Below are 26,261 nucleotides of genomic sequence, written 5' to 3'. Positions count from 1 at the left end.
TACCTTTTTTACCCATACAGTCATCCAAGTTGTCATTGAAAATTCAACTAAAGTAAGAAGTTGCACATTTCCTTGCTAAACTGGTGGTCCTATGGTGGTTTCATGCAGTTACTCCCAATGTGCCCCCTTTCATGTGTCTTGTAAGGTCAGACAGATTTAGCCAGGTGCATAATGGTTTAAAGCTATTATACTCTAGACCAGGGGTGGGCAACTGTGGCCCTCCAGCTGTTGTGGAATTACAAGTCCCATGAGGCATTGCAAAACTGACAGTTACAAGCATGACTCCCAAAGGCAGAGACATGATTGGACTTGTAGTTCACCAACAGCTGGAGGGACACAGTTGCCCACCACTGCTCTAGACAGAACCTTTGTAGTACTACCCCCTTAAGAGTTGCTGAGTTTTGGGTTCCGCTATAGTCCTGCACAGCCAGGCAACACGCATTTTCTTCAGATCTTGCACACTGGAGACAGTAAACAGTCCTTGAGCTTGCTTTTGTAGTTTTATTAAGGGGTATTGAAGTTGGATGTGGTTGAGGTGTGTATGGGATGCCCAAGGAACTTGAAGGACAAACTCCTTAGCAACTATGTACAAGTCCAAAGACAAAAAGTCTCTTCTTGGAGAGCTCTCCAGCCCTCAGACCCCAGATAAAATCTCCTCTGCACCCAGCTGCCTGAGGGAATCCCTGGGCAAGGGGACCCAGAAGCTGCTACTTTAATGAAACAGTCCCAGACACGCTGACAGCTCGTGAGGAGAGGAGAGCCGGTAATCGGCATTCCTCGGAGGGGACATCTACACTGATTATCAGGGCACTGTGATCAGTGCCCTGATGATCAGTGTAGCCACATCAGTGCCACCTGTCAGTGTCCATCAGTGCCACCTTTCATTGCCCATCAATGCCACCTGTCAATGCCCATCAGTGCACATCAATGCCACATATCAGTGCCTACCAGTGTACATCAATGCCACATATCAGTGCCCATCTGAGCTGCCTTTCAGTGCCACCTATCAGTGCCAGTCAATGCCGCCTATGAGTGCCGCCAATCAGTGCCGCCTATCAGTGCCAGTCAGTGCCGCCTATCAGTGCCACCTATTAGTACCATATATGAGTACTGCCTTTCAGTGCCCATCAGTGATGTCTGTGAATGCCCACCAGTGATGCCTGTCAATGCCCATCAGTGCCACCTACCAGTGCCTCCTCATCAGTGCCCATCAGTGCAGCCTCATTAGCACACATCAGTGAAGGAGAAAAAGTACTCATTTACAAAATTTTATAACAGAAACTAAGGAAAAATATTTTTTCTTCAAAACTTTCAGTTGCGTTTGATTTGTTTATGAAAAAATTAAAATCCCCGAGGTGATTAAATACCACCAAAAGAAAGCTTTATCTGTCTGCAAAAAATGATAACAATTTCATATGAGTGCAGTGTTGCATGACCGCGCAATTGTCATTCAAAGTGCAACAGCGCCGAAAGCTGAAAATTGTCCTGGGCAGGAAGGGGGTAAAAGTGCCCTGTAGGCAAGTGGTTCAACATGACTTGTGGGTGGACTGACGTTTCGTGATAGCTTTGACCCTTTTGTATTGTCAGCTAACAACACGGTATAAGTGAGACTTCACCTTCAGCTACACATCAAGCAATGTTCCGTCGCAGGAAACTGCCTAGCTACACGGAGCTCGCAAATAATCCAATCACATCAGGAGCAGGAAAATTATAGGTTCATTCCCTCCACCGCCACACAAACACAATGTATCTAACATGTCACTATAATTTGCTTCTTTAGAAGTAGCGTTTCGGCAGAAAGTCCCCGAGCCTGCTTGATTTATACGCTCAAAGGAACGCAATATCCTCTGCAATTCTACCAGAACCTCGCACATTCCAAACCAACCTTTTTATTTATTGGCCTGCCTTGTGACAGCCTGATATATACTCAAGACAAAACACGCGGCGGAAAGCAAGAAAGGCAGCGTGGAAAATGCGAGAGGCGCAGAGTAAGATCGCAAGGAATGCGCGCTGATAGAACGCAAAGCTTTCTGTAGGGTGTGTGAACCTGTGATTGGCCACCATAAAGGCATGGCCTCTTCATCCAACTCTCCAATGCTTCCCACTCATCTCTTCTACACAATTATTATTATTATTGGGCAGCACAGTAGCTAAGTGGTTAGCACTTCTGCCTGGCAGTACTCGGGTCGTTGGTTCGAATCCCAACTACGACACCACCTGCCTGGAGTTTGCATGTTCTCCCTGTGCCTGCGTGGGTTTCCTCCGGGTACTCCAGTTTCCTCCCATACTCCAAAGACATGCTGGTAGGTGAATTGTCTGCTGTCTAAATTGTCACTAGTATGTGTATGTATGAATGTGAGTTAGGTACCTTAGATTGTACACCCCTTGAGGGTTAGAGACCTTAGATTGTACGCCCCTTGAGGATTAGGGACCTTAGATTGTACGCCCCTTGAGGATTAGGGACCTTAGATTGTATGCCCTTTGAGGGTTAGGGACCTTAGATTGTACGCCCCTTGAGGGTTAGGGACCTTAGATTGTACGCCCCTTGAGGGTTAGGGACCTTAGATTGTAGACCCCTTGAGGGTTAGGGACCTTAGATTGTAGACCCCTTGAGGGTTAGGAACCTTAGATTGTACGCCCCTTGAGGGTTAGGGACCTTAGATTGTACGCCCCTTGAGGGTTAGGGACCTTAGATTGTACCCCCCTTGAGGGTTAGGGACCTTAGATTGTACGCCCTTTGAGGGTTAGGGACCTTAGATTGTACGCCCCTTGAGGGTTAGGGACTGATGTGAATGTATAATATATATGTAAAGTGCTGCATAAATTGACAGCACTATATAAGTACCTGAAATAAATTAATTTTCTATTTTTATTATCTTATTATTATTATTATACAGGATTTATATATTATTATTATACAGGATTTATATATTATTATTATACAGGATTTATGGCACCAACAATTTGCTCAGCGCTTTACAATATAACGGGAGACAATACAGCAACCATACAGTTCAATACAAGAGGGATAGGAGGGCCCTGATCCTGGGAGCTTACAATCTAAGATCATACTCATTAATTACGTTTTTCCACAGACACTACTGTAAGCTTTTTCTTTTGTTTAAATCACTTTTTTGTCATTTTTGTATTTATCAACTACACCACAAGGAAAAATAATTTCATACATACACGCTAAAACGCTGTCCCACCTGATTCAGTTATAGGTGAAGCATGGTGGACAACGTCATCCGTCTTACAGTAGATATCTTGGATACCCCAAACATGAGCTCCCGTTGTCATATAACCTGACCCTGTCCTTTTGGGAGTATGGGGAGGTCCCTGCCCACCTTTGTGTGTTCCAGATTTTCCTTTTACATCCTTCATAAAATAAAATAAACTAGTAAAACCCCAGCAGAGATGGTGTGAACCCCTCATAATGGGTGCAGTGGGTGTACAGACCCGGGAACTCAGCTCAGGGATGGTGAGAACCCCTCATAATGGGCACAGCAGGTATACAGAAACAGGAACTCAGCACAGGGACAGTGGGAACCCCTCATCATGGGCACAGCGGGTGTACAGACCCGAGAACTCAGCACAGGAGTGGTGGGAACCCCTCATAATGGGCACAGCAGGTGTACAGAGGTGGGAATACAGTGTCCAAGAACAATGGCATACCAAGAGTGGATGAAGGGTGCAGGTAAGAGGGACACCTTTCCCACTCATCACCAGTATAAGTGAATAGGGAGGGGACCATAGTGTGTTGTTAACTGAAGCAGGGAAACATCAGGTCACCAACTGTCTGCCAAGGATCTGTCAATCTGAGGACTAGATGGATAATATTACATATCATCAGGGCTGCTGTTAGAAACCACGGGGCCCCACACAGCCAGCCTGAAAAGGACATCCTCCCCCCCACCCCCCAAAAAATATCACAGTTTAATATGCTTCAGTTATGAATGAACACAGTGACTGATCAGTACCGAGCACTCATGTTCATTCAGGAAAGGAAGGGGCTAGTAAATATATTTATGCCCCTTCCCTCATTCTCCATCCTGAAGGATCCTATTGTGTGCTTGCAGCTCCTGGTGGGTAGAAGAGGAGTGAGCCTGGCAGCTCTTGGGGGGTGGGGGTGGCAGGGAGGAGGGCAATTACTGGGACCGATCCCCTGTATGGCTCTCTCTGCAGCAGCTGAAAGCTGGGAGGGTGGGCTGAAGACGCTGCAGAGAGAGCCACACAGGGGATCGGTTCCATTCCATAATCACCCCCACACTGTGCCGTTCACCCTCCCTTCCCACATCTGATTCACCCAGCTGCCTGGGCCCCCCTGCTGGCCTGGGCCCCATAAAGGAGGACCAGTGGTACCCCCATATCCACGGCCCTGCATATCATTGGGCAATGAAAACAGCTCCCATGTATGTGATTCGGCTCTGTGCTTAGCCAGTTGCTCAGTGTCCAGCTATACACGAGCAGATACATCCAAGATATACACGAGCAGCATAGTGACTGTGCTTTACCACTCCTTCCACTCAGTGCAAGTCTACCAGTCGGGGCTGACTGATTGAGAACAATGCGCTCTCTACGCGACCGTCATTTTTTCTCAGCAGACATTGCTCGGGGATTCTGGTGAAAGACACGCAGCCATTAGACGAAGCGTCTGCCAGCCCGTGTTGTAGAACATCCATGAAGATATTTTAATGAAAATGTAGAAATGCGAAGGCTGCGTTAAAAAAACCCCGAACCAAACATTAGAATAATAACTCAAAATACGCGCTCGCCGATCCTTCCCTGCGTCCCTGTCAGATAGAGCCAGACATTAATTCTACGGTAATTAAGCCCGGCGCTCCTTATTCCCCTCTAAAAGGCGAAGCCGCCGGCGATCAGCGGAGATATATAACTTTAATAACATTCCCCAGCAGCGGCGGCGGCAGGTAAAACCCCCCCAGAGAAGCCAAGACTGACGCGAAGGCTGAGAACACGGAAAAGAGCCGCCAAGGCGGAAGGGTCAGTAATCAGGAGGAAAACGCTGAGCCAGGTTCCCAGGCCTGGCCGGTAAGATCCGTCTGGGCAATTACCGGGACAAAAAGGACAGCTCGACGCCGGAAGAGCGGCAAGGGGTGGCTTTTAAATCGGAGCCCCCCCCCCCCCTCACCTTGCGTTGTCGTGTTGCTCGCAGCAGGATACAGCTTTACAACAACCGCAACTTAATCAGATCTTATTTCTCCAGAGAGACCCTCCCCACCTCTTGCCCACCAAAGGCTGCTGCGACTCAAGACGACTTCCCATGATTTATGGCCGATCCAACCTTCCGCAACATTATTTGTGTAGCAGCGGCTCGTAACAATAAAAAAAAAAAAAAAAAAAAACGCTTTCGCTGTCTTTATTGCAACCGTACAGGTTTAAAGCGAAACGCCAACAAAAAAATGATCAGTGGCTCATGCTCTATTACCCCCCCCCCCCCCCCCACTGATGTGAATGTACAATATATATGTAAAGTGCTTCGTAAATTGACGGCGCTATATAAGTACCTGAAATAAATTAAAAAAAATAAAATATGTAGGATAGAATGCTTGATGACAGTCGGGGGAGGGGTCCTAATAGAGAGCAATACTAGTTTTACATTTTTTTTAACATCGTTGTGTTGCGGCAACACACAGGATACGGCAATGAACGGCGCTGCATGGTGTGTGAGTTGGCGTGCTGCGGTGCCATTCAAGGCAATCTGAAGGCAAAAAAATTCTAAATGTATGTAGGATATAATGATTGATTAGTCTTGGACGGGGGAGGGGGTCCTAATTGAAAGAAATACTTACTTTAAGGTCAGTTTTTAAATTTTTAGCCATGCACGGGGTACTGTCTCGTGCAGCGTTGCGGAGCGATTCATTCTGGGAGGCAAAAAATGATAAGTGGGTGGTGCCCCATTTCGTCATATATGAAGGATATAATGCTTGATTAGTCTTGGACGGGGGAGGGGGGGTCCTAATAGAAAGAAATACTTACTTTAAGGTCAGATTTACATTTATAGCATTGCATGGGGTACTGTCTCGTGCAGCGTTGCGGAGAGATTCATTCTGGGAGGCAAAAAATTATAAGTGCCGTATTTCCTCTGGAACTCTCTACCCCAATCTATCAGACTATCGCCTACTCTGCTCACTTTTAGGCAATCTCTGAAAACCTCTCTCTTCAGGGAAGCCTATCCTGCCCTCAGCTAATACTAGAATCTTCTATTCTTCCAACCAGTCCATCCCCCACAGTTACTACGTTTTGTACCACTAGCCCCTCCCTCCTAGATTGTCAGCTCCCAGGATCAGGGCCCTCCTATCCCTCTTGTATTGAACTGTATTGTTGCTGTATTGTCTCGTGTTATATTGTAAAGCGCTGAGCAAACTGTTGGCGCCATATAAATCCTGTATAATAATAATAATAATATGATAATTTCCTCCCATATGTAGGATATAATGATTTATTAGTCTTGGACGGGGGAGGGGGGGTCCTAATTGAAAGAAATACTTACTTTAAGGTCAGATTTAAATTTTTAGCATTGCACGGGGTACCGTCACGCGCAGTGTTGCGGAGCGATTCATTTTGGGAGACCAAAAAATTATAGGTGCCCCATTTAGTCCCATATGTAGGATATAATGCTTGATTAGTCTTGGACGGGGGAGGGGGTCCTAATTGAAAGAAATACTTACTTTAAGGTCAGGTTTAAATTTTTAGCATTGCACGGGGTACCGTCACGTGCAGCGTTGCGGAGCGATTCATTTTGGGAGGCAAAAAAATTATAGATGCCCCATTTCCTCCCATATGTAGGATATAATGCTTGATTAGTCTTGATGGGTCCTAACAGACAGCAATGCTTATATTAAGGCCAGATTTACATTGTTGTGTTGCAGCATTGCACAGGGTACCGCAACGTGCAGCATCGCGCATTGCAGCAATGCAGAGACATTCATTCTGAAAGCCAATCCAGAAGCAAAAATTATATCAATGCCTGATGCCTCATTTCCTACCATATTACAATATAATGCATGATTAGTCTTGGGGGGGTGAACTAATAGTGAGCAATACCTACATTGACGTCAGATTTACACTGCTGTGTTGCAGCATTGCACAGGGTACCGCAACGTGCAGCATTGCGTGTTGCAGCGCTGCGGAGCCAAAAAATGATAAGCTGGTGATGCCCCATTCCTCATATATGAAGGATATAATGCTTGATTAGTCTTGAGGGATCCTAACAGAGAGCAATACCTACACTGAGGTCAGATTTACACTGCTGTGTTGCAGCATTGCACAGGGTACCGCAACGTGCAGCATTACTGCGGAGACAAAAAATGATAAGCGGGTGATGCGCCATTTCATGCCATATTATGATGTAATGCTCGATTAGTCTTGGGGGGTATACTAATAGTGAGCAATAGTTAATTTAAGGTCAGATTTACATTGCGTGTTGCAGCGCTGCAGAGCCAATAATTCTCAAAGATAATCTGGAGGCAAAAAATAATAAGTGGGTGATGCCTCATTTCCTCATATATGAAGGTGTCATTCTGGACTACAACCTATCCTTCCAGCCCCAAGTCCAATCTTTAACAAACTCGTGTAGACTCCACCTCCGCAACATCGCCAAAATCTGTACGTTCCTAACTCCAGAAACCACTAAACAGCTCATCCACTCCCTCATCATATCACGACTCGACTACTGCAACTCCCTCCTCACTGGCCTGCCTCGCCGCTGGCTATTCCCGCTTCAGTCCATCCTGAATACGGCTGCCAGACTCATTCACCTTTCCAACCACTCCGTCTCCGCCACCCCCCTCTGCCAATCCCTCCACTGGCTTCCGATTGCCCAACAGATCAAATTCAAAATCCTAATGCTGACGTACAAAGCTGTCCACCATACTGCCCCGAACTACATCACTGACCTAATATCCAAGTACCGCCCAACACGCACACTCCGCTCCTCACAAGACCTCCTTCTCTCTAGTTCCCTGGTCTCCTCCTCCCATGCCCTCCTCCAGGACTTCTCCAGGGTGTCACCCATCCTCTGGAACTCCCTGCCCCAACCCATCAGATTATCACCTACTCTCCTCTCCTTTAGGCGCACCCTGAAAACCCATCTCTTCGGGGAAGCCTACCCCACCCCCTGCTAACTTGACCGACCTCCTCCACTCTTCCTACCACTCCATCCCCCACAGCTATCTCCTCCTGTGCCACCATCCCCTCCCTCCTAGATTGTAAGCTCGAAAGAGCAGGGCCCTCGATCCCCTCATGTTTTGCATTGTATTGGTATTGTTCTGTCACATGTTCTGTCCCCCTTTGTAATGTACAGCGCTGAGCGAACCATTGGCGCTTTATAAATACTGTATAATAATAATAATAATAATGCTTGATTAGTATTGATGGGTCCTAACAAAGAGCAATACCTACTTTGAGGTCAGCTTTACATTGTTTTGTTGCAGCATTGCACAGGGTACCGCAACGTGCAGCATTATGTGTTGCAGCGTTGCGGAGGCATTCATTCTGGGAGGCAAAAAATGATAAGTGGGTGATGTTCCATTTCCTCATATATGAAGGATATAATGCTTGATTAGTCTAGACGGATCCTAACAGAGAGCAATACCTACACTGAGGTCAGATTTACATTGTTGTGTTGCAGCATTGCACAGGGTACCGCAACATGCAGCATTGAGTGTTGCAGCGCTGTGGAGCCAAAAAAGGATAAGTGGGTGATGCCCCATTTCCTACCATATTATAATATAATGCTCGAATAGTCTTGGCGGATGTATTAATAGTGAGTAATACTTAATTCAAGGTCAGATTTTCATTGCTGTGTTGCAGCATTGCACAGGGTACCACAACGTGCAGGATTGCGCGCTGCAGCGATGCAGAGCCATTCATTTTGAAAGGCAATCCAGAAGCAAAAAATTGTGAATGGGTGACGTCCCATTTCCTCGTATTATAAAGCAGGGCTGTCTTCAACGTGCAATCTCTACCTAGTTTTGATTTCAAATGGCGAAGACTTAAAAAGTTTGTCTGCGTATGGAATCATTCAGTCTCACTTTTTGACCAAAGTCAGCAGGATAGAAGGTGACAGGAAATGTAAACTGTTGCCAGAACGGGCGGTAAGATGAAATCTTCCAATGAGAACTGTTTTATAAATGCGCGCATTCCATCAATGACAGGCAAAAAAAAAAATGATTTTGTAACATAAAAGTAAGAAAGAAATGAACCAAGCTGGTGTAAAGTGCACTGACGGGGCGCAATCAGATCACATCAGTCGCTATGGGGCAGATCTGGCGTCTGAAGTCTGTAGTCTTGGGAAAAGAGCAAAGAGGACGCTTTCCGAAAAAAACCTCGCAGGATGCAAAAATGAAAGGTGGCCGCCGGTCGTTACTACGCCCTGAAGTTTTTTTTTCCGCCTGATATTTTTTGCTCTCCTGTAACTGGGAAAGTGATCTGGTAACTTTACCGACACCACATCTGTCCCTGTCATTGTAATATCACACAGCGTCCAGAGTTATCTATAATTCATGTCTTCTGCGCACCCTGCGGGGCCATAGCTTGTAGGCAGGAATGGAAGAATACTAATGACAGGAGTCGCAGCGAGTCAGGACCCCGGATGCCATTTATAAAACAACTAGAAAGGGATTGTGTTGTCTACAGAGACAAAATCACTTTTTTATGATTAGAGCAAAACCCCAAAACTGAATATATATATCAGCTTAGCGGACCTTAGCCGTAGTGGCTACATTAAGGTTTTTTTTTTTTTTTTTAACACCCAGTGATCATGCTGGTAACACGCTTCCCTTCCCAGGGTGACAACGCTCACTCACCGCGCTATGGAGGAGCAGCGTTGTCACCCTCATTAGGAGTACCAACATCTCCTCCTCTCCATATCTTCATTATATAGGGCAGCCAGTCACAACTAAGGTTTTGTGGAAAAGTAGGGTTCCTCCAGATCAGGGGTCTCCAAACATTCTAAGCAAAGGGCCAGTCAACTTTCTTTCAGGTTTTGGGGGGGGGGGGGGGACTGTGGCCAGTGGGAGTGTAAAATGCCTCATCATTGGTTTTAATGGGAGGAATAGTGCTCCATCTTTGTTGTCAGTGCAAGTAATAGTGCCCCATCATTGGTATTAGTAGAAGGAAAGTGCTTCATCATTGGTGTTGGTGGAAGGAATAGTGCTCCATCATATGTGTCAGTGGGAGGATAGTGCCCTATCATTGGCGCCAGTGGGAGGTATAGTGCTCAATCAGTGGTGTAAACAGGGAGATAGTGCCCCATCTTTGGTGTCAGTGGGAGGCATAACCCCCATCATTGGTGTCAGTGGGAGGAATAGTGCCCCATCATTGGTATCAGTGGGAGGAATAGTGCCCCATCATTGGTATCAGTGGGAGGAATAGTGCCTCATCATTGGTGTCAGTGGGAGGAATAGTGCCTCATCATTGGTGTCAGTGGGAGGAATAGTGCCTCATCATTGGTATCAGTGGGAGCAATAGTGCCTCATCATTGGTATCAGTGGGAGCAATAGTGCCTCATCATTGGTATCAGTGGGAGGAATAGTGCCCCATCATTGGTATCAGTGGGAGGAATAGTGCCTCATCATTGGTATCAGTGGGAGGAATAGTGCCCCATCATTGGTGTCAGTGGGAGGAATAGTGCCTCATCATTGGTATCAGTGGGAGGAATAGTGCCCCATCATTGGTGTCAGTGGGAGGAACAGTGCCCCATCATTGGTATCAATGGGAGGAATAGTGTCCCATCATTGGTATCAGTGGGAGGAATAGTGCCCCATCATTGATGTCAGTGGGAGGAATAGTTCCCCATCATTGGTATCAGTGGGAGGAATAGTGCCCCATCATTGGTGTCAGTGGGAGGAATAGTGCCCCATCATTGGTGTCAGTGGGAGGAATAGTGCCCCATCATTGGTGTCAGTGGGAGGAATAGTGCCCCATCATTGGTATCAGTGGGAGGAATAGTGCTCCATCATTGGTATTAGTTGGAGGAATAGTGCCCCATCATTGGTATCAGTGGAGGAATAGTGCCCCATCATTGGTATCAGTGGGAGGAATAGTGCCCCATCATTGGTGTCAGTGGGAGGAATAGTGCCCCATCATTGGTATCAGTGGGAGGAATAGTGCCCCATCATTGGTATCAGTGGGAGGAATAGTCCCCTATCATTGGTGTCAGTGGGAGGAATAGTGCCCCATCATTGGAGTCAGTGGAAGGAAGAGTACTCCATCATTGGTTTTAGTGGGAGGAATAGTGCCCCAAGGGCCAGACACAGGAAAGCAAAGGGCCACATTTGTCTCCTAGGCCGCAGTTTGGAGACCACTGCTGTAAAGATTGCTATAGGTTCCTTGAGCTGTGGCTCACTGAGCTCCCATTTGATGGTGCCTGTATATTGCTGGAACCAACACCACGGTGGAGGAGATCTACTAAAACTGGAGCACACAGAACATGGTGCAGCTCTGCCTAGAAACCAATCAGCTTCCAGGTTTTATTGCCAAAGCTTAATTGAACAAACTGATGTTAGAAGCTGATTGGTTACGAAGCTTGGGTGCTCCAGATTCTGAGTGCTTCAGCTTTAGTAACACCCCCCCTCACCCCCATTGTATTGTTACTACCAGGGGCGGACTGACCATTTGGAAACTCGGCACTGCCCGAGGGCCCGGGGTCAGTAGGGGGCCCCATGAGATGCCCCTGGTACCTTTTTCATAGTCTTTTTTGAGTTTGGGCAAGGACACAGGGGCCCCATGATCCCCTATTGCCCGGGGGCCCCATGATTTGTCAGTCCGCCCCTGGTTACTACTGACATACATGTGAACCTTCCCTGATACTAAAACCTGCTAGAAGGCTATTTCTTTCTTTTTGCTCCATACAGAAGTCGTTGTTTTTCTCCATCCCCGGCCCTAATAGTCACTCTTTAGTCTGGGGAGTGTGCACATTAAATACCCAGTAAAGGCTTTAATTAGGATCTCAGTACAGAATAAAATTCTGTCATTTGTAAAAAAAAAAAAAAAAAAATATGTTTTTTTCCTGGCGGATCAGCAAAGCCAGATCAGAAAAACACAAGTGCTGCATTCACCCCAGGCTTCCTTATATCAATAATCGCCATCAGCGGAGGTCAGAGCGCACTGTATTGTGATAGAAACATGCCTGCTTGGCCAGACAGCACTGGAGAAATGTTGTTAAAGTGGACCTGACACCCAAAACCAAAAATGTCATATATTGCAGCTTACCAATCATTAGATGTGGTGGCTGCATTAGTTTTCTTCTTTAGGCTTTTTTCCCTTCTGTTTTCACCTGGTGATCTGGCCAGTAACACACCTCCTGTATTAGGCTAGGTTCACATCTGGTGGTGCCGCTGTGGATCCGCACAAAAATCCGTGCAGCCGCACCACCCGTAGAGAGGAATGCGGACCCGTGGGTGGGTGCCATTAGTTCTAATTGCATGCCGCCTGCACTGGAAAAACGCAACCGTACTCGCAACCGAGGTTCTTGTGTGGGCTGCGTTTTCAGGAGAAGTGCAGGGACTTCTCTGCGTGTCACGGAAGTCCATTCAAATGAAAGGACTCTTGTTCCCGCGCAAAACACGGCTCGCACGGCCGCATATATGTGTACCAGGGCTTAGTGTGCCTCCACTCTGGATGAAAGAGCACAGGCAACACCAGCATTGTCAGGAAGGAAGGGGAGTATTAGATGTACTAGCAGATTTTAGTTGTCTCTTCTCTACATCTATTCAAAGTCCAGAATTTATAAAGCTTGTCTGAGAGTTCATAAAAAAGGGGGCAGAGAGCTGAAATGACACACTGCAGAGCTGAGTGCAGTGAGAGCTGAGTGCAGTGAGAGCGGATTGGAGGGAAGGGGCACAGATCTTAGCCTCTTAATCACAGGCTGTGTGCTGGAGCTCCCTCTGTCACCTTTTTATCTCTTGGTGTCAGGAAAACTTATCTGAAGTGACTCATGCAGATAGCAAAAGAACGAGGCAGCAGACAGAAATGACACTTAGTGCTCAGGATTGAGACAAGCACACACTATAGAGGGATATATAGATAGAGGAAGGATCCACCTTGCAAGACACCTTCACCATTACAGAACAAGTCAGTTATTGGGGAAGTACCATGACCTGGATGAATGACACCCTTCGCAGACACATTCTGAAGCTTCTATTCCTGCAAATGACTTTAAAAAGACAAATCTGTGAGGAACAGATGGCAATGGACACTAGAAGAATTCAAAAAAGGGATTTGAGAAGTAAAAGGCGAACCACCGTCTGAGGCCTTTGGATTTGAATTGACCAAAGCAATTAAAGTGATATTAAAACTTTGCATTTTATTTTTTCTTTAAATAACAAACGTGTTATAGTTACCTGCTCTGTGTAATGGTTTTGCACAGAGCAGCCCCAATCCTTTTCTTCTCAGGTCCCCTGCTGGCACTCCTGGCTCCTCCTCTCTGCCGATTGCTCCCATAACAAGCCGCTTGCTAGAGGGGCACTTGTGCAGGGTCACTCCCGAGCCGGCCTTGTGTGTCCATTCACACAGCGCGCCTCAGCCCCGCCCCCGCTAACTGGCTATGATTGACAGCAGCAGGAGCCATTGTCTCCTACTGCTGCTCCTCTGTCCAATGAGGAGCCAGAGAGAGCAAACAATGTTGCATTGCTGGATGGAGATCAGGCTCAGGCAGGGGCGGACTGACCATTTGGAAACTCGGGCAGTGCCCGAGGGCCTGGGTTCAGTAGGGGGCCCCATGAGATGCCCCTGGTACCTTTTTCATAGGTTTTCTGAGTTTGGGCAAGAACACAGGGGCCCCATGATCCCCTATTGCCCGGGGGCCCCATGAGTTGTAAGTCCGCCCCTGGGCTCAGGTAAGTGTGAGAGAGGCTGGGGGGAAGCTGCATGCAGAAGGTTTTTACACCCTAATGCAGAGAAAGCATTAGGTAAAAAACCTTCAGGCTTTAAAACCACTAAAGTCTCTCTGCAATCCTTAACCGCAGGTATGTAGCAGATTACAGACCTTTAACTAGCAAAAAAAAACAAATGGCCATCATCCTGAACTCTTTACAATTGTGCATAACCATTTGGTGGATACAGTATGTGCCCTATGTCTATGCCAATCCATAACTGGGTGTTATCCTTGAAAAAAAAAATCTCAGCTGACAAGTATACAGTGCCTTGAAAAAGTATTCATACCCCTTGCATTTTTCTACATTCTGTCATGTGACAACCAAAAACGTCAATGTATTTTATTGGGATTTGATGTGATAGACCAACACAAAGTGGCACATAATTGTGAAGTGGAAGGAAAATGAGAAATGGTTTTCAAACTTTTTTCCAAATAAATATGTGAAAAGTGTGGCGTGCGTTTGTATTCAGCCCCCTTTACTCTGATACCCCTAACTAAAATCTAGTGGAACCAATTGCCTTCAGAAGTCACCTAATTAGTAAATAGAGTCCCCCTGTGTGTAGTTTAATCTCAGTATAAATCCAGCTGTTCTGTGAAGCCCTCAGAGGTTTGTTAGAGAACATTAGTGAACAAACAGCATCATGAAGGCCAAGGAACACACCAGACAGGTCAGGGATAAAGTTGTGGAGAAGTTTAATGCAGGGTTAGGTTATAAAAAAAATATCCCAAGCTTTGAACATCTCAAGGAGCACTGTTCAATCCATCATCTGAAAATGGAAAGAGTACGGCACAACTGCCAACCTACCAAGACATGGCCATTAACCTAAACTGACAGGTTAGGCAAGGAGAGCATTCATCAGAGAAGCAGCTAAGAGGTCCATGGGAAGATCCACAGCTCAGGTGGGAGAATCTGTCCTCAGGACAACTATTAGTCATGCACTCCACAAATCTGGCCTTTATGAAAGAGTGGCAAGAAGAAGCCATTGTTGGAAGAAATCCATAAGATGTCCCAATTGCAGTTTGTGAGAAGCCATGTGGGGGACACAGCAAACATGTGGAAGAAGGGGCTCTGGTCAGATGAGACCAAAATTGAACTTTTTGGCCTAAAACCAAAACATTATGTGTGGCGGAAAACTAACACTGCACATCACCCTGAACACACCATCCCCACCGTGAAACATGGTGGTGTCAGCATCATGTGGTGGGGATGCTTTTCTTCAGCAGGAACAGGGAAGCTGGTCAGAGTTGATGGGAAGATGGATGGAGCCAAATACAGCACAGTCTTAGAAGAAAACCTGTGAGAGTCTGCAAAAGACTTGAGACCGGGCGGAGGTTCACCTTCCAGCAGGACAACGACCTAAAACATCCAGCCAGAGCTACAATGGAAGGGTTCAGATCAAAGCGTATTCATGTGTTACAATGGCCCAGTCACAGTCCAGACCCAAATCCAATGGAGAATCTGTGCCCAGACCAGAAAATTGCTGTTCCCAGACGCTCTCCATCCAATCTGACAGAGCTTGAGTGATTCTGCAAAGAAGAATGGGCAGAAATGTCCCTCTCTAGATGTGCAAAGAGACATCCCCAAAAAGTCTTGCAGCTGGAATTGCAGCCAAAGGGCGTCCTACAAAGTATTGACTCTGGGGGGCTGAATACAAATGCTGCCACACTTTTCACACATTTATTGGTCCAAATGTTGAAAACCATTTCTAATTTTCCTTCCACTTCACAATTATGGGCCACTTTGTGTTGGTCTATCATATCTAATCCCAATAAAATACACTGTAACATGACAACATGGGGGACATTTCAAGGGGTATGAATACTTTTTCCAGGCGCTGTAACATATAGAACCACACAAACATATGTATGGAATAAGTCAAACGTAATAAACTGGCTACTGACCCTCACTGTCCATCTCAGCTGAGCCCATGACCATAACGGGAATACCAATGAAGGAGGCCAGGATCCAGATACAGACATTGACCACTTTGGCTTTGTGCGGGGTGCGGATGTCAAGCGCTTTCACCGGGTGGCAGATGGCGATGTACCGGTCGACGCTCATCATGGTCAGGGTGAATGTGCTAGTGAACATGTTGTAGTAATCAATGGCAATGGCGATTTTACACAAGGCATTTCCGAAGGGCCAGATTCCCATGATGATGTCAGTACCCTGGAATGGGAGGGTCATCAGGACCAGTGCGTCAGCCAGAGCCAGGTTGAAGATATAGATGTTGGTGGCAGTTTTCATCTTGGTGTATCTGGGGAAAACAAAAGGCATCAATAAGTGTAAAACAATACATAACTAAATAAAAGTCAGCCAGCCCGCCCATTGCTCTCTAGATTCTGCAAAAAATAAAATTTATCATCCCTACAAACACAGGGGACATCACTGAGAATGCAGCCCATCCATTCACTAGAGAGCGGTGACATCACAGAGAATGCGGCCTATCCATTCACTAGAGAGCGTTGACATCACAGAGAATGCGGCCTATCCATTCACTAGAGAGCGTTGACATCACTGAGAATGCAGCCTATCCATTCACTAGAGACCAGTGACATCACTGAGAATGCAGCCTATCCATTCACTAGAGACTGGTGACATCACTGAGAATGCGGCCTATCCATTCACTAGAGAGCGTTGACATCACTGAGAATGCAGCCTATCCATTCACTAGAGACCGGTGACATCACTGAGAATGCAGCCTATCCATTCACTAGAGACCGGTGACATCACTGAGAATGCAGCCTATCCATTCACTAGAGACCGGTGACATCACTGAGAATGCAGCCTATCCATTCACTAGAGACCAGTGACATCACTGAGAATGCAGCCTATCCATTCACTAGAGACCGGTGACATCACTGAGAATGCAGCCTATCCATTCACTAGAGACCAGTGACATCACTGAGAATGCAGCCTATCCATTCACTAGAGACCGGTGACATCACTGAGAATGCAGCCTATCCATTCACTAGAGACCGGTGACATCACTGAGAATGCAGCCTATCCATTCACTAGAGACCGGTGACATCACTGAGAATGCAGCCTATCCATTCACTAGAGAACAATGACATTACTGAGAATGCAGCCTATCCATTCACTAGAGACCTGTGATGGAAAAGGAAACTATAATAATTTTTTTTTGTGTCAATATTATTTTCCCTTTTTTAACTTTTTTTAAATTTGATGCTTTTGTGCAATTTTAGTATATGCATACATTCTTTGTTTTACAAGCAAACCTTCATTGTGTGACAAAGGATTCCCAGAGCACTACGGAGTAGTTAAAAAAAAGACTGCACAGCAGTAGCTATCTGCCTTCAGGTAGGTCCCATTGGACAGAAACATAGGAATGATCTGTTTGACAAGGAATACATCAATCCTTTCACTTATTGTTGATTCAGTCAGCTTGAGCTACTAATCTCTGTATAAAAGCCGGTTACCGTAAGTGAAAAAGAGACCAAAGCTCCATTTTCTGGCTGGATAAAAGACCGCATGATACTTATTTGCAATGTCGTTCTTGTCCATTATTTAGTTGATGGAAAAAAAAGAAAAAAAGTATTTTTTTCCAATTTTCTAGAAGCCAGTGATGGAAAAGGAAACTATAATAATTTGTTTTTGTGTCAATATTATTTTCCCTTTTTAACTTTTTTTTAAACTTTTGTGTAATTTTAGTATATGCATACATTCTATGTTTTACAAGCAAACCTTCATTGTGTGACAAAGGATTCCCAGAGCACTACAGAATAGCAAAAAAAAAAAAAGACTGCACTGCAATATTTTGTCGTTCTTGTCCATTATTTACTTGATGGAAAAAAAGAGAAAAAATATATTTTTTTTAATTTTCTAGAGGCCAGTGATGGAAAAGGAAACTATAATAATTTGTTTTTGTGTCAATATTATTTTCCCTTTTTTAAAAAATTCGATGCTTTTGTGTAATTTTAGTATATGCATACATTCTTTGTTTTACAAGCAAACCTTCATTATGTGACAAAGGATTCCCAGAGCACTACGGAGTAGCTAAAAAAAAAAGACCGCATTGCAATTTTTTTTGTTCTTGTACATTATTTACTTGATGAAAAAAAGAGAAAAAAAACATTTTTTTAAATTTTCTTTAGCCTTGAATATAAAACACCACTACAGATTCCCTTTAGATAGGCATTTGTGCAGCCTGTGCGTTCATGGCAGACTAGCGCCTGTAATTGTTCTCCTCCGTGGTCATAAACAGCACAGAACAGAGTTCCTGGTAGGCTGAGCGTACCACATTATGCAGTGCCGGGAGTACAGAGAAGCAAAAACAACTCCATCAAGGTCAAAACCAGCCACCTATAAAGCCTTTCAATGCCAACCTAAACCGCAAGGCCACTTATTTACTCCTCTCTTTAACAGGATCTATTAAATTCATAATGGACCGGCACAGGATGTCTCCTACGAAGATCGCTTTCCCGAAAAGGTGAGACGAGGTAATACAATAGGGAGTGAAAGACGCGCAGGACTAGTTATCAGAATATTTAACGTATGAGCCAAAACATTACCCGAGCTGCCAGATCCTTCGCTTTCGCTGCGGGATTAGGCTGATCTGCCTTGGCAGCGGAGTCTGCCTCCTCTAGATAGTACGCGGCCAGGATTCTGCGGCGAAGCTTTGCATTTGATGAGCTTAGCGTAACGCAGCGTTGCGTCTAGAAAGCGAAGGCTGGCAGCTCTGCGGGCAGATGATGTGTGCCCATCATTGGAATCGTTTTCCTTTTTGGGATGGAAAGATAAAAAACCTTAGATATCTGAAATAATTACTGTACTGAGCAAACGACTACATTCAGACTGTCATTCTCCAAAAAAATGCCATAGCTATTCGTCCAGCGAAACTGCTGTTACATTCTCTACAGGTCGAATGTTATTCATTCATTAAAAAAACTTTGTGAAAATACTGCATTATGGCCAGTAGGTGGAGCTGAGGATCATAGCAAATAAGTATGGTCCTCGGCTCCATCTAGTGGCCATAATGCAGTACGTTCCCAAACCACTCTACTTTTTATGAACGAATGATATTCAACCTGTAGAGGAAATAGAAGGTGAACCCACAGAACGAATGTACCAGCAGTTTCAATAGAATAGCTGTGCAATTTTTTTTTTTTACTATAACTACACCCTCTAATGTTCTTTTTCCAGGTTTGCTTTTCAGAGGAGGATATGAAGCAACATGGACACCTCCTATCTGAAACACGTATGACGCCCAAACGGGTTAAAGGTTAATCTGCTAAATATGCAGCTGAAACATGCAACATATATCAATTCCATCATGTAACAACCCTTCTGATCTACTAGGCCAGGCTGAGCCACATCGGGGGATCATGTCTTTTCAGAGCTGATACCACAGCCCCGCCTCCTGCTGCTTTTGGACCTTCTGAGAAGATCACCATGGTCCACCCTGATCTCTCGTGTTCCTTTATTCTAGGTTCACATCTGTGAGGGTGGTGCCGCTGCGGGACCCGCGCACAAATACGTGCAGCTGCACCACCCACACAGAGGAATGCGGGACCATTAATTCTAATGGCACGCTGCCCACACTGGAAAACGCAACTGTACTGGGATTCTCGGTTTCCGTGCGGGCTGTGATTTCTGAAGAAGTGCAGGGACTTCTTCCCTGCGTGTCCCGAGGCACGGGAGTCCATTCAAATGAATGGGCTCTCGTGCCCGCACGAAACGCGGCCCGCACGGCTGCACATATGTGAACCTGGCCTAAAGCAGGTCATACATGGGTCAAATTTTGAACGATTTTTCGATCTAAAGTAGAAGACGACGTTCATTCTGTAATCTGATGGTGTCACCAATGAATTCGAAAATCTGACGTTTTTCACAAATTTTCCAACATGCCCAATAAACAAAATGGAGAGAAACCACAAAAATTGGCCGGTGCCATTGCCCCACTAACAGACTGAATTATTCTTAGGTCCGATTTTCAAACGAAAAATCGGGCGGAAATCAACCCATGTATGGCAGGCCTAAGACCCTACTTACTACCTCCCAATGACACCTCTGCACTTATACACTATATTGCCAAAAGTATTGGCCCCGCCCTCCAAATCATGTGATTCAGGTGTTCCAATCCCCTCCATGGCCACAGCTGTATACAATCAAGCCCCTAGGCATGCAGACTGCTTTTACAAACATTGGTGAAAGAATGGGTCGCTCTCAGGAGCTCAGTGACTCCAAGCGTGGTCCTGTGATAGGTGGTCACCTGTGCAATAAGTCCATCCGTGACATTTCCTGGCTACTAAATATTCCACGCTCAACTGTTAGTGGGATTATAACAAAGTAGAAGCAACTGGGAACAACAGCAACCCAGCCACCAAGTGGTAGGCCATGTCACATGACAGAGCGGGGTCAGCGCATGCTGAAGCGCACAGTGCGCAGAAGTCGCCAACTGTCTGCAGAGTCAATAGCTAAAGATCTCCAAACTTGGTGTGGCCTTCAGATGAGCACAACAACAGTGCGTAGAGAGCTTCATGGAATGGGTTTCCATGGCCGAGCAGCTGCATCCAAGCCTTACATCACCAAGTGCAATGCAAAGCGTCAGATGCCGTGGTGTAAAGCATGCCGCCACTGGACTCTAGAGCAGAGGAGACATGTTCTCTGGAGGGACCAATCACGCTTCTCTGTCTGGCAATCCGATGGATGTGTCTGGGTTTGGCGGTTGCCAGGAGAACGGTACTTGCCTGACTGCATTGTGCCAAGTGTAAAGTTTGGTGGAGGGGGGATTATGGTGTGGGGTTGTTTTTCAGGGGTTGGGCTTGGCCCCCTAGTTCCAGTGAAGGGAACTCTTAGGGTAACATTTTGGACAATTCATGCTCCCAACTTTGTGGGAAGAGTTTGGGGATGGCCCCTTCCTGTTCCAACATGACTGCCCACCAGTGCACAAAGCAAGGTCCATAAAGACATGGAGGAGCCAGTTTGGGGTGGAGGAACTTGACTGTCCTGCACAGAGTCCTGACCTCAACCCCATAGAACACCTTTGGGATGAATTAGAGCGGAGACTGCGAGCCAGGCCTCCTCCCCCGACATCAGTGCCTGACCTGACAAATGTACTTCTGGAAGAATGGTCCAACCTTCCCATAGACACCCTCCTAAACCTTGTGGACGGCCTTCCCAGAAGAGTTAAAGCGGTTATAGCTGCAAAGGGCGGAGCCAACTCAATAGAACCCTACGGACTAAGACTGGGGGGCCATTACAGGTCATGTGTGTGGAAAGGCCGGCCAACCAATACTTTCGGCAATATCGTGTTAATTGGATACTTCGCCTGCAAGTCTGGTGTAAACTTTCAGCTGGCATGTGGCACCTCAACAAAGAGGCGAGACTGAGAGACAAGAGTTTCCATCGGACTTTTTTGTCACAAAAATTGGCCATAATATTGTGTCTGATTGCAGTAAAATTTATTTTAGTGTATTTTTTCCCCAAAAATTTACATTTGATAAATAGCTGTGCAAATATCGTGCAACATCAAAAAATTGCAACTTACACCATTTTATTCTCCAGTGCCTCTGCTTTCAGAAAATGTATTGGGGTTTTTTGGTTTTTTTTGGGGTACTACAGCATTTTTTTATTTTTAACAAAATTGCCCCAGTAGGCAAGCGGCTAATGATGAGATCCAAAACCTGTACCCAGGGGCGGACTGACAAGTCATGGAGCCCCCAGACAATAGGGGATCATGGGGCTCCTGTATTCTTGCCCAAACTCAAAACAGCCTATGAAAAAGGTACCAGGGGCATCGCATGGGGCCCCCTACTGTCCCCAGGCCATCGGGCAGTGGCCGAGTTTCCAAATGGTCAGTCCGCCCCTGCCTGTACCCTATATCACATAAAGTGCAGAAATACAGAAACAACCGTGACCATTGGCACTGGCCATTTCATGATTTCTCTGGAGCAGTTTTCCACCCCGGGGCTGTGATTTATTAACATGAGGCGGGCTGCGGAGGGGAAGGCAGCGGATCACACCGGCGCAATGATCTTCCCTGCCGAGCGGAATGCCACACTGACATGTCGGAACACGAACAAGGAGAATACAGGATGCCAGCCGCACAGCGGGGACACAGCGCCCGGCAAAGCCGCAGATGGGGGAATAGAAATGTATCGTTCCGTGACAGGACGCCGAATACAAACACGCAGCTTGACTCGCATAACGAAACGACAGTGACATTCCGAAACACATGTATTAGGAATACTGGGGTACTCCAGCCGCTGCGAGGTGTACACAGATTTTTGTTTTTGCATTATTTTTTCTGCAGTTTGTGGCGATTTCATATATAGACTACAATAGAAAATCGCACTGCAAAACGCAATGGAAAACGCAAGAAATCGTAGGAAAATCTTCAGAAAACGCGGTGAAATTGAAAACAAAACGCGCAATTTTAAATCGCATCCAGCGTGAACCAAGCCTTAAGGATTTCAGGTGCTATTTGCGAATTGACATTGCATATGAAATTGCATCTAATAAATGCAAATGTCAGCGTCTTAACATGCGCAATTTGCTGCAACGTGATTTCTAAAGTAGTTCTCACATGACTTTTTCTGCAGTTTTGTTGCGATTTCACAACCATAGAATAAAATGGAAAATGCAAGAAATCGTTGAAAATCTTCAAAAGCAGTAATAAAGTCTTCAAAAATCGCAAAAAATTGCACTCAAATTGCGTGATTTTAAATCGCAGCATTGTGACCGCTGACCAATACCGCTTTAAAAACATATAAAACGAACACGCAGCTTGACTCGCATAACGAAACGACAGTGACATTCCGAAACACGTGCATTAGGAATACTGGGGTACTCCAGCCACTGCGAGGTGTACACGGATTTTCTTTTTTGCATTATTTTTTCTGCAGTTTGTGGCGATTTCATATATAGACTACAATAGAAAATCGCACTGCAAAACGCAATGGATGCTGGATTTCAATTTCACCGCATTTTTTGAAGATTTTCCAACGATTTCTTGCATTTTCCTTTGCGTTTTGCAGTGCGATTTTCTATTTTAGTCTATAATGCAAGAAATCGTTGGAAAATCTTCAAAAAATGCGGTGAAATTGAAAACAAAACACGCAAATTTAAATGGCATCCAGCGTGAATCAAGCCTTAAGGATTTCAGGTGCGAATTGAAATTGCATATGAAATTCCATCTAATAAATGCGAATGTCAGCATCTTAACACGCACGATTTGCTGCGGCGCAATTTCTAAAGTAGGTTTTGCATGACTTTTTCTGCAGTTTTGTTGCGATTTCACATCCATAGAATATAATGGAAATCGCAAGAAATCGTTGAAAATCTTCACAAGCAGCAATAAAGTCTTCAAAAATCGTACCTGAAATTGCGCTGAAATTGCACACAAGTCACGTGATTTTAAATCGCAGCGTTGTGACCGCTGACCAATACCGCTTTAAAACCGTATTAAAAAGGGCAGAGAAAACCAAAGCGTTCGTTTAGAAAAACTTTTAGGCAAATGGAGGGAAGAAATCCTATAAAGCACAAACAAGAACACAAAGGCTTCTAATGAGCTCTCGGGAGTCTGCAGGAAATTCAGCCGGGGACACAGCTGGGTTGTCAGCGACTCCTAAATGGGAGAAGCGACAAGGCGGAACGCAGCGCACTCTTCGTCAATACTTGTTTCTGCGATCAATACGCAACGAGCAGACATAATCATGCCAATAGTTTGTATTGTCTGCCACATTTTACATACTAATTTGTATCCAGAAACTTTGCCGAGGTTCTGGTGGCCGGCTGGATTTTGTAGTGGATCTGGGCTCTGCACGTGCAGGAAAAAGCTACAGGTTCAGTAGTAGTGCAGGAAAAAGCTACAGGTTCAATACGCAACGAGCACACATAATCATGCCAATAGCTTGTATTGTCTTCCACCTTTTACATACTAATTTGTATCCAGAAACTTTGCCGAGGTTCTGGCGGCCGGCTGGATTTGAAGTGGATCTGGGCTCTGCACGTGCAGGAAAAAGCTACAGGTTCAGTAGTAGTGCAGGAAAAAGCTACAGGTTCAATACGCAGCGAGCAGACATAATCATGCCAATAGCTTGTATTATCTGCCACCTTTTACATACTAATTTGTATCCAGAAACTTCGCCGAGGTTCTGGCGGCCGGCTGGATTTTGAAGTGGATCTGGGCTCTGCACGCGCAGGAAAAAGCTACAGGTTCAATAGTAGTGCAGGAAAAAGCTACAGGTTCAATACGCAAGGAGCAGACATAATCATGCCAATAGCTTGTATTGTCTGCCACCTTTTACATAATAATTTGTATCCAGAAACTTCGCCGAGGTTCTGGCGGCCGGCTGGATTTTGAAGTGGATCTGGGCTCTGCACGTGCAGGAAAAAGCTACACGTTCAGTAGACTGTCTGCTCCTCCTCCCCTCCTGCACATACTCATCTATCCTTTTTACTATAGGTATAGTCGGGAGCATGTGACCGATGCAACAGCCTAACATCGGGCTCCGAGCTGTCACTTAGGAGGGGGTAAAGTATCCCTGAGTCACATCTCTTCAGACAGGTGGGGGTGGGGGGGGAGCAAACCATCAATGAGTATGTGCAGCTGTTGCTTTCAATATATATTCCAGCTTATCAGGTCCTAATGTATCTTGTTCCTTACAAAATGAAAAAAAGAACTTCCTTTATCGATTCTAAACATCAATATTGCAGCAACGTATCCTAACTCAATGGTCACACTGGGTGCGACTTGGCATGAGATTTGCATGCCATGCGACTTGAAAATCGCATGCCAAGCCGCAGCCTATTGTCCGCAATTGTTATATCGGTGCGGTTCTGACTTGGTCGGAGCCGTACCCATTTCTAAAGCAGTACATTGTGTACATTTGCATAGACAGCTGTGTCACATGTCTTTCAAATCGCACCTCAAATCAGCATTTCCCCCGACTTTGAAATCGTGCGACTTCACTGCAAGTCGGGCTTGATGTGAGTGGGGTGTTGTGTACTAAACAGGTTCCAGCAGTAATAGGCAATGCAGAGAAGAATTCCTAGAAAAGCCTAGGAAAGGACATAGAAGCAAAGGCTTCCTGGTGTACACAGCGCAGGGTTTTCTGTTTTTCCAGCAGTGCAGCGAGTGATTCATCGCCCGCCCGGGTAACTCACCGGCTGATTCATCCAGCCATTGGCTGTACAGGCAGAACTGGTTCACAGGAATCTCTTGACGAGCGTCACTGAGCGACAGCAGCCTGGAAAATGTCACGAATAACCTATATTCCACGCTTCGGTTTTGGCTTCGGACATGGATCGCGATGATCTCATCCCTGGAACGCGCGCCGCAGCCTGCAGCTCCCCGCAGAACAACATGGAGTCTGTCTGGCCAAATTGAGCCTCAGAAGGGTGGATGAGCCCCATGCGGTGTTAGTTGAGGGGGGGTCTGTGTACTTCCTTTGAAGTAGACGCAGCAAGAACGCAGGGGAATGCAGTTCCGGCACCTCCATCACTGAATGTATGTAATGGCGAGGGGTGCTGTGGTGTGCTGGATGGTCTATCTGTTGTTGTGTGTGGGGGGCGGTCTATTGTTGCTGGGTGCTGGGGAATCTGTTGTTGTGTGTGTGGGGGGTCTATTGTTGCTGGGTGCTGGGGAATCTGTTGTTGTGTGTGTGGGGGGTCTATTGTTGCTGGGTGATGGGGAATCTGTTGTTGTGTGTGTGGGGGGTCTATTGTTGCTGGGTGCTGGGGAATCTGTTGTTGTGTGTGTGGGGGGTCTATTGTTGCTGGGTGCTGGGGAATCTGTTGTTGTGTGTGTGGGGCGGTCTATTGTTGCTGGGTGCTGGGGAATCTGTTGTTGTGTGTGTGGGGGGTCTATTGTTGCTGGGTGCTGGGGAATCTGTTGTTGTGTGTGTGGGGCGGTCTATTGTTGCTGGGTGCTGGGGAATCTGTTGTTGTGTGTGTGGGGCGGTCTATTGTTGCTGGGTGCTGGGGAATCTGTTGTTGTGTGTGTGTGGGGGGTCTATTGTTGCTGAGTGCTGGGGAATCTGTTGTTGTGTGTGTGGGGGACTATTGTTGCTGGGTGCTGGGGAATCTGTTGTTGTGTGTATGGGGGGGTCTATTGTTGCTGGGTGCTGGGGAATCTGTTGTTGTGTGTGTGGGGGGTCTATTGTTGCTGGGTGCTGGGGAATCTGTTGTTGTGTGTGTGGGGGGTCTATTGTTGCTGAGTGCTGGGGAATCTGTTGTTGTGTGTATGGGGGGGTCTATTGTTGCTGGGTGCTGGGGAATCTGTTGTTGTGTGGGGGGGGGTCTATTGTTGCTGAGTGCTGGGGAATCTGTTGTTGTGTGTGTGGGGGGTCTATTGTTGCTGAGTGCTGGGGAATCTGTTGTTGTGTGTGGGGGGGGTCT

General features: G+C 46.0%; 1 protein-coding gene across 1 annotated transcript in view; it reads right to left on the bottom strand.

Annotated features, from left to right (window-relative positions):
• Window positions 1–26,261, bottom strand: part of OPRL1 (opioid related nociceptin receptor 1) — a 94,040-nt gene that overhangs the window by 6,983 nt on the left and 60,796 nt on the right. Inside the window, exon 3 of the mRNA XM_089657478.1 lies at window positions 15,800–16,155. Coding sequence (XP_089513604.1) covers window positions 15,800–16,155 — 356 coding nt within the window. The remainder of the gene's footprint in view (window positions 1–15,799; window positions 16,156–26,261) is intronic.

Source organism: Staurois parvus, unplaced genomic scaffold, assembly GCF_062004578.1.
Source record: "Staurois parvus isolate SC_StPar_1 unplaced genomic scaffold, SC_StPar_1.0 ptg001004l, whole genome shotgun sequence".
Classification (NCBI taxonomy): Eukaryota; Metazoa; Chordata; class Amphibia; order Anura; family Ranidae; genus Staurois; species Staurois parvus.
The sequence above is the reverse complement of the archived record's forward strand: the minus strand, read 5'-3'. Positions and strand labels throughout refer to the sequence as shown.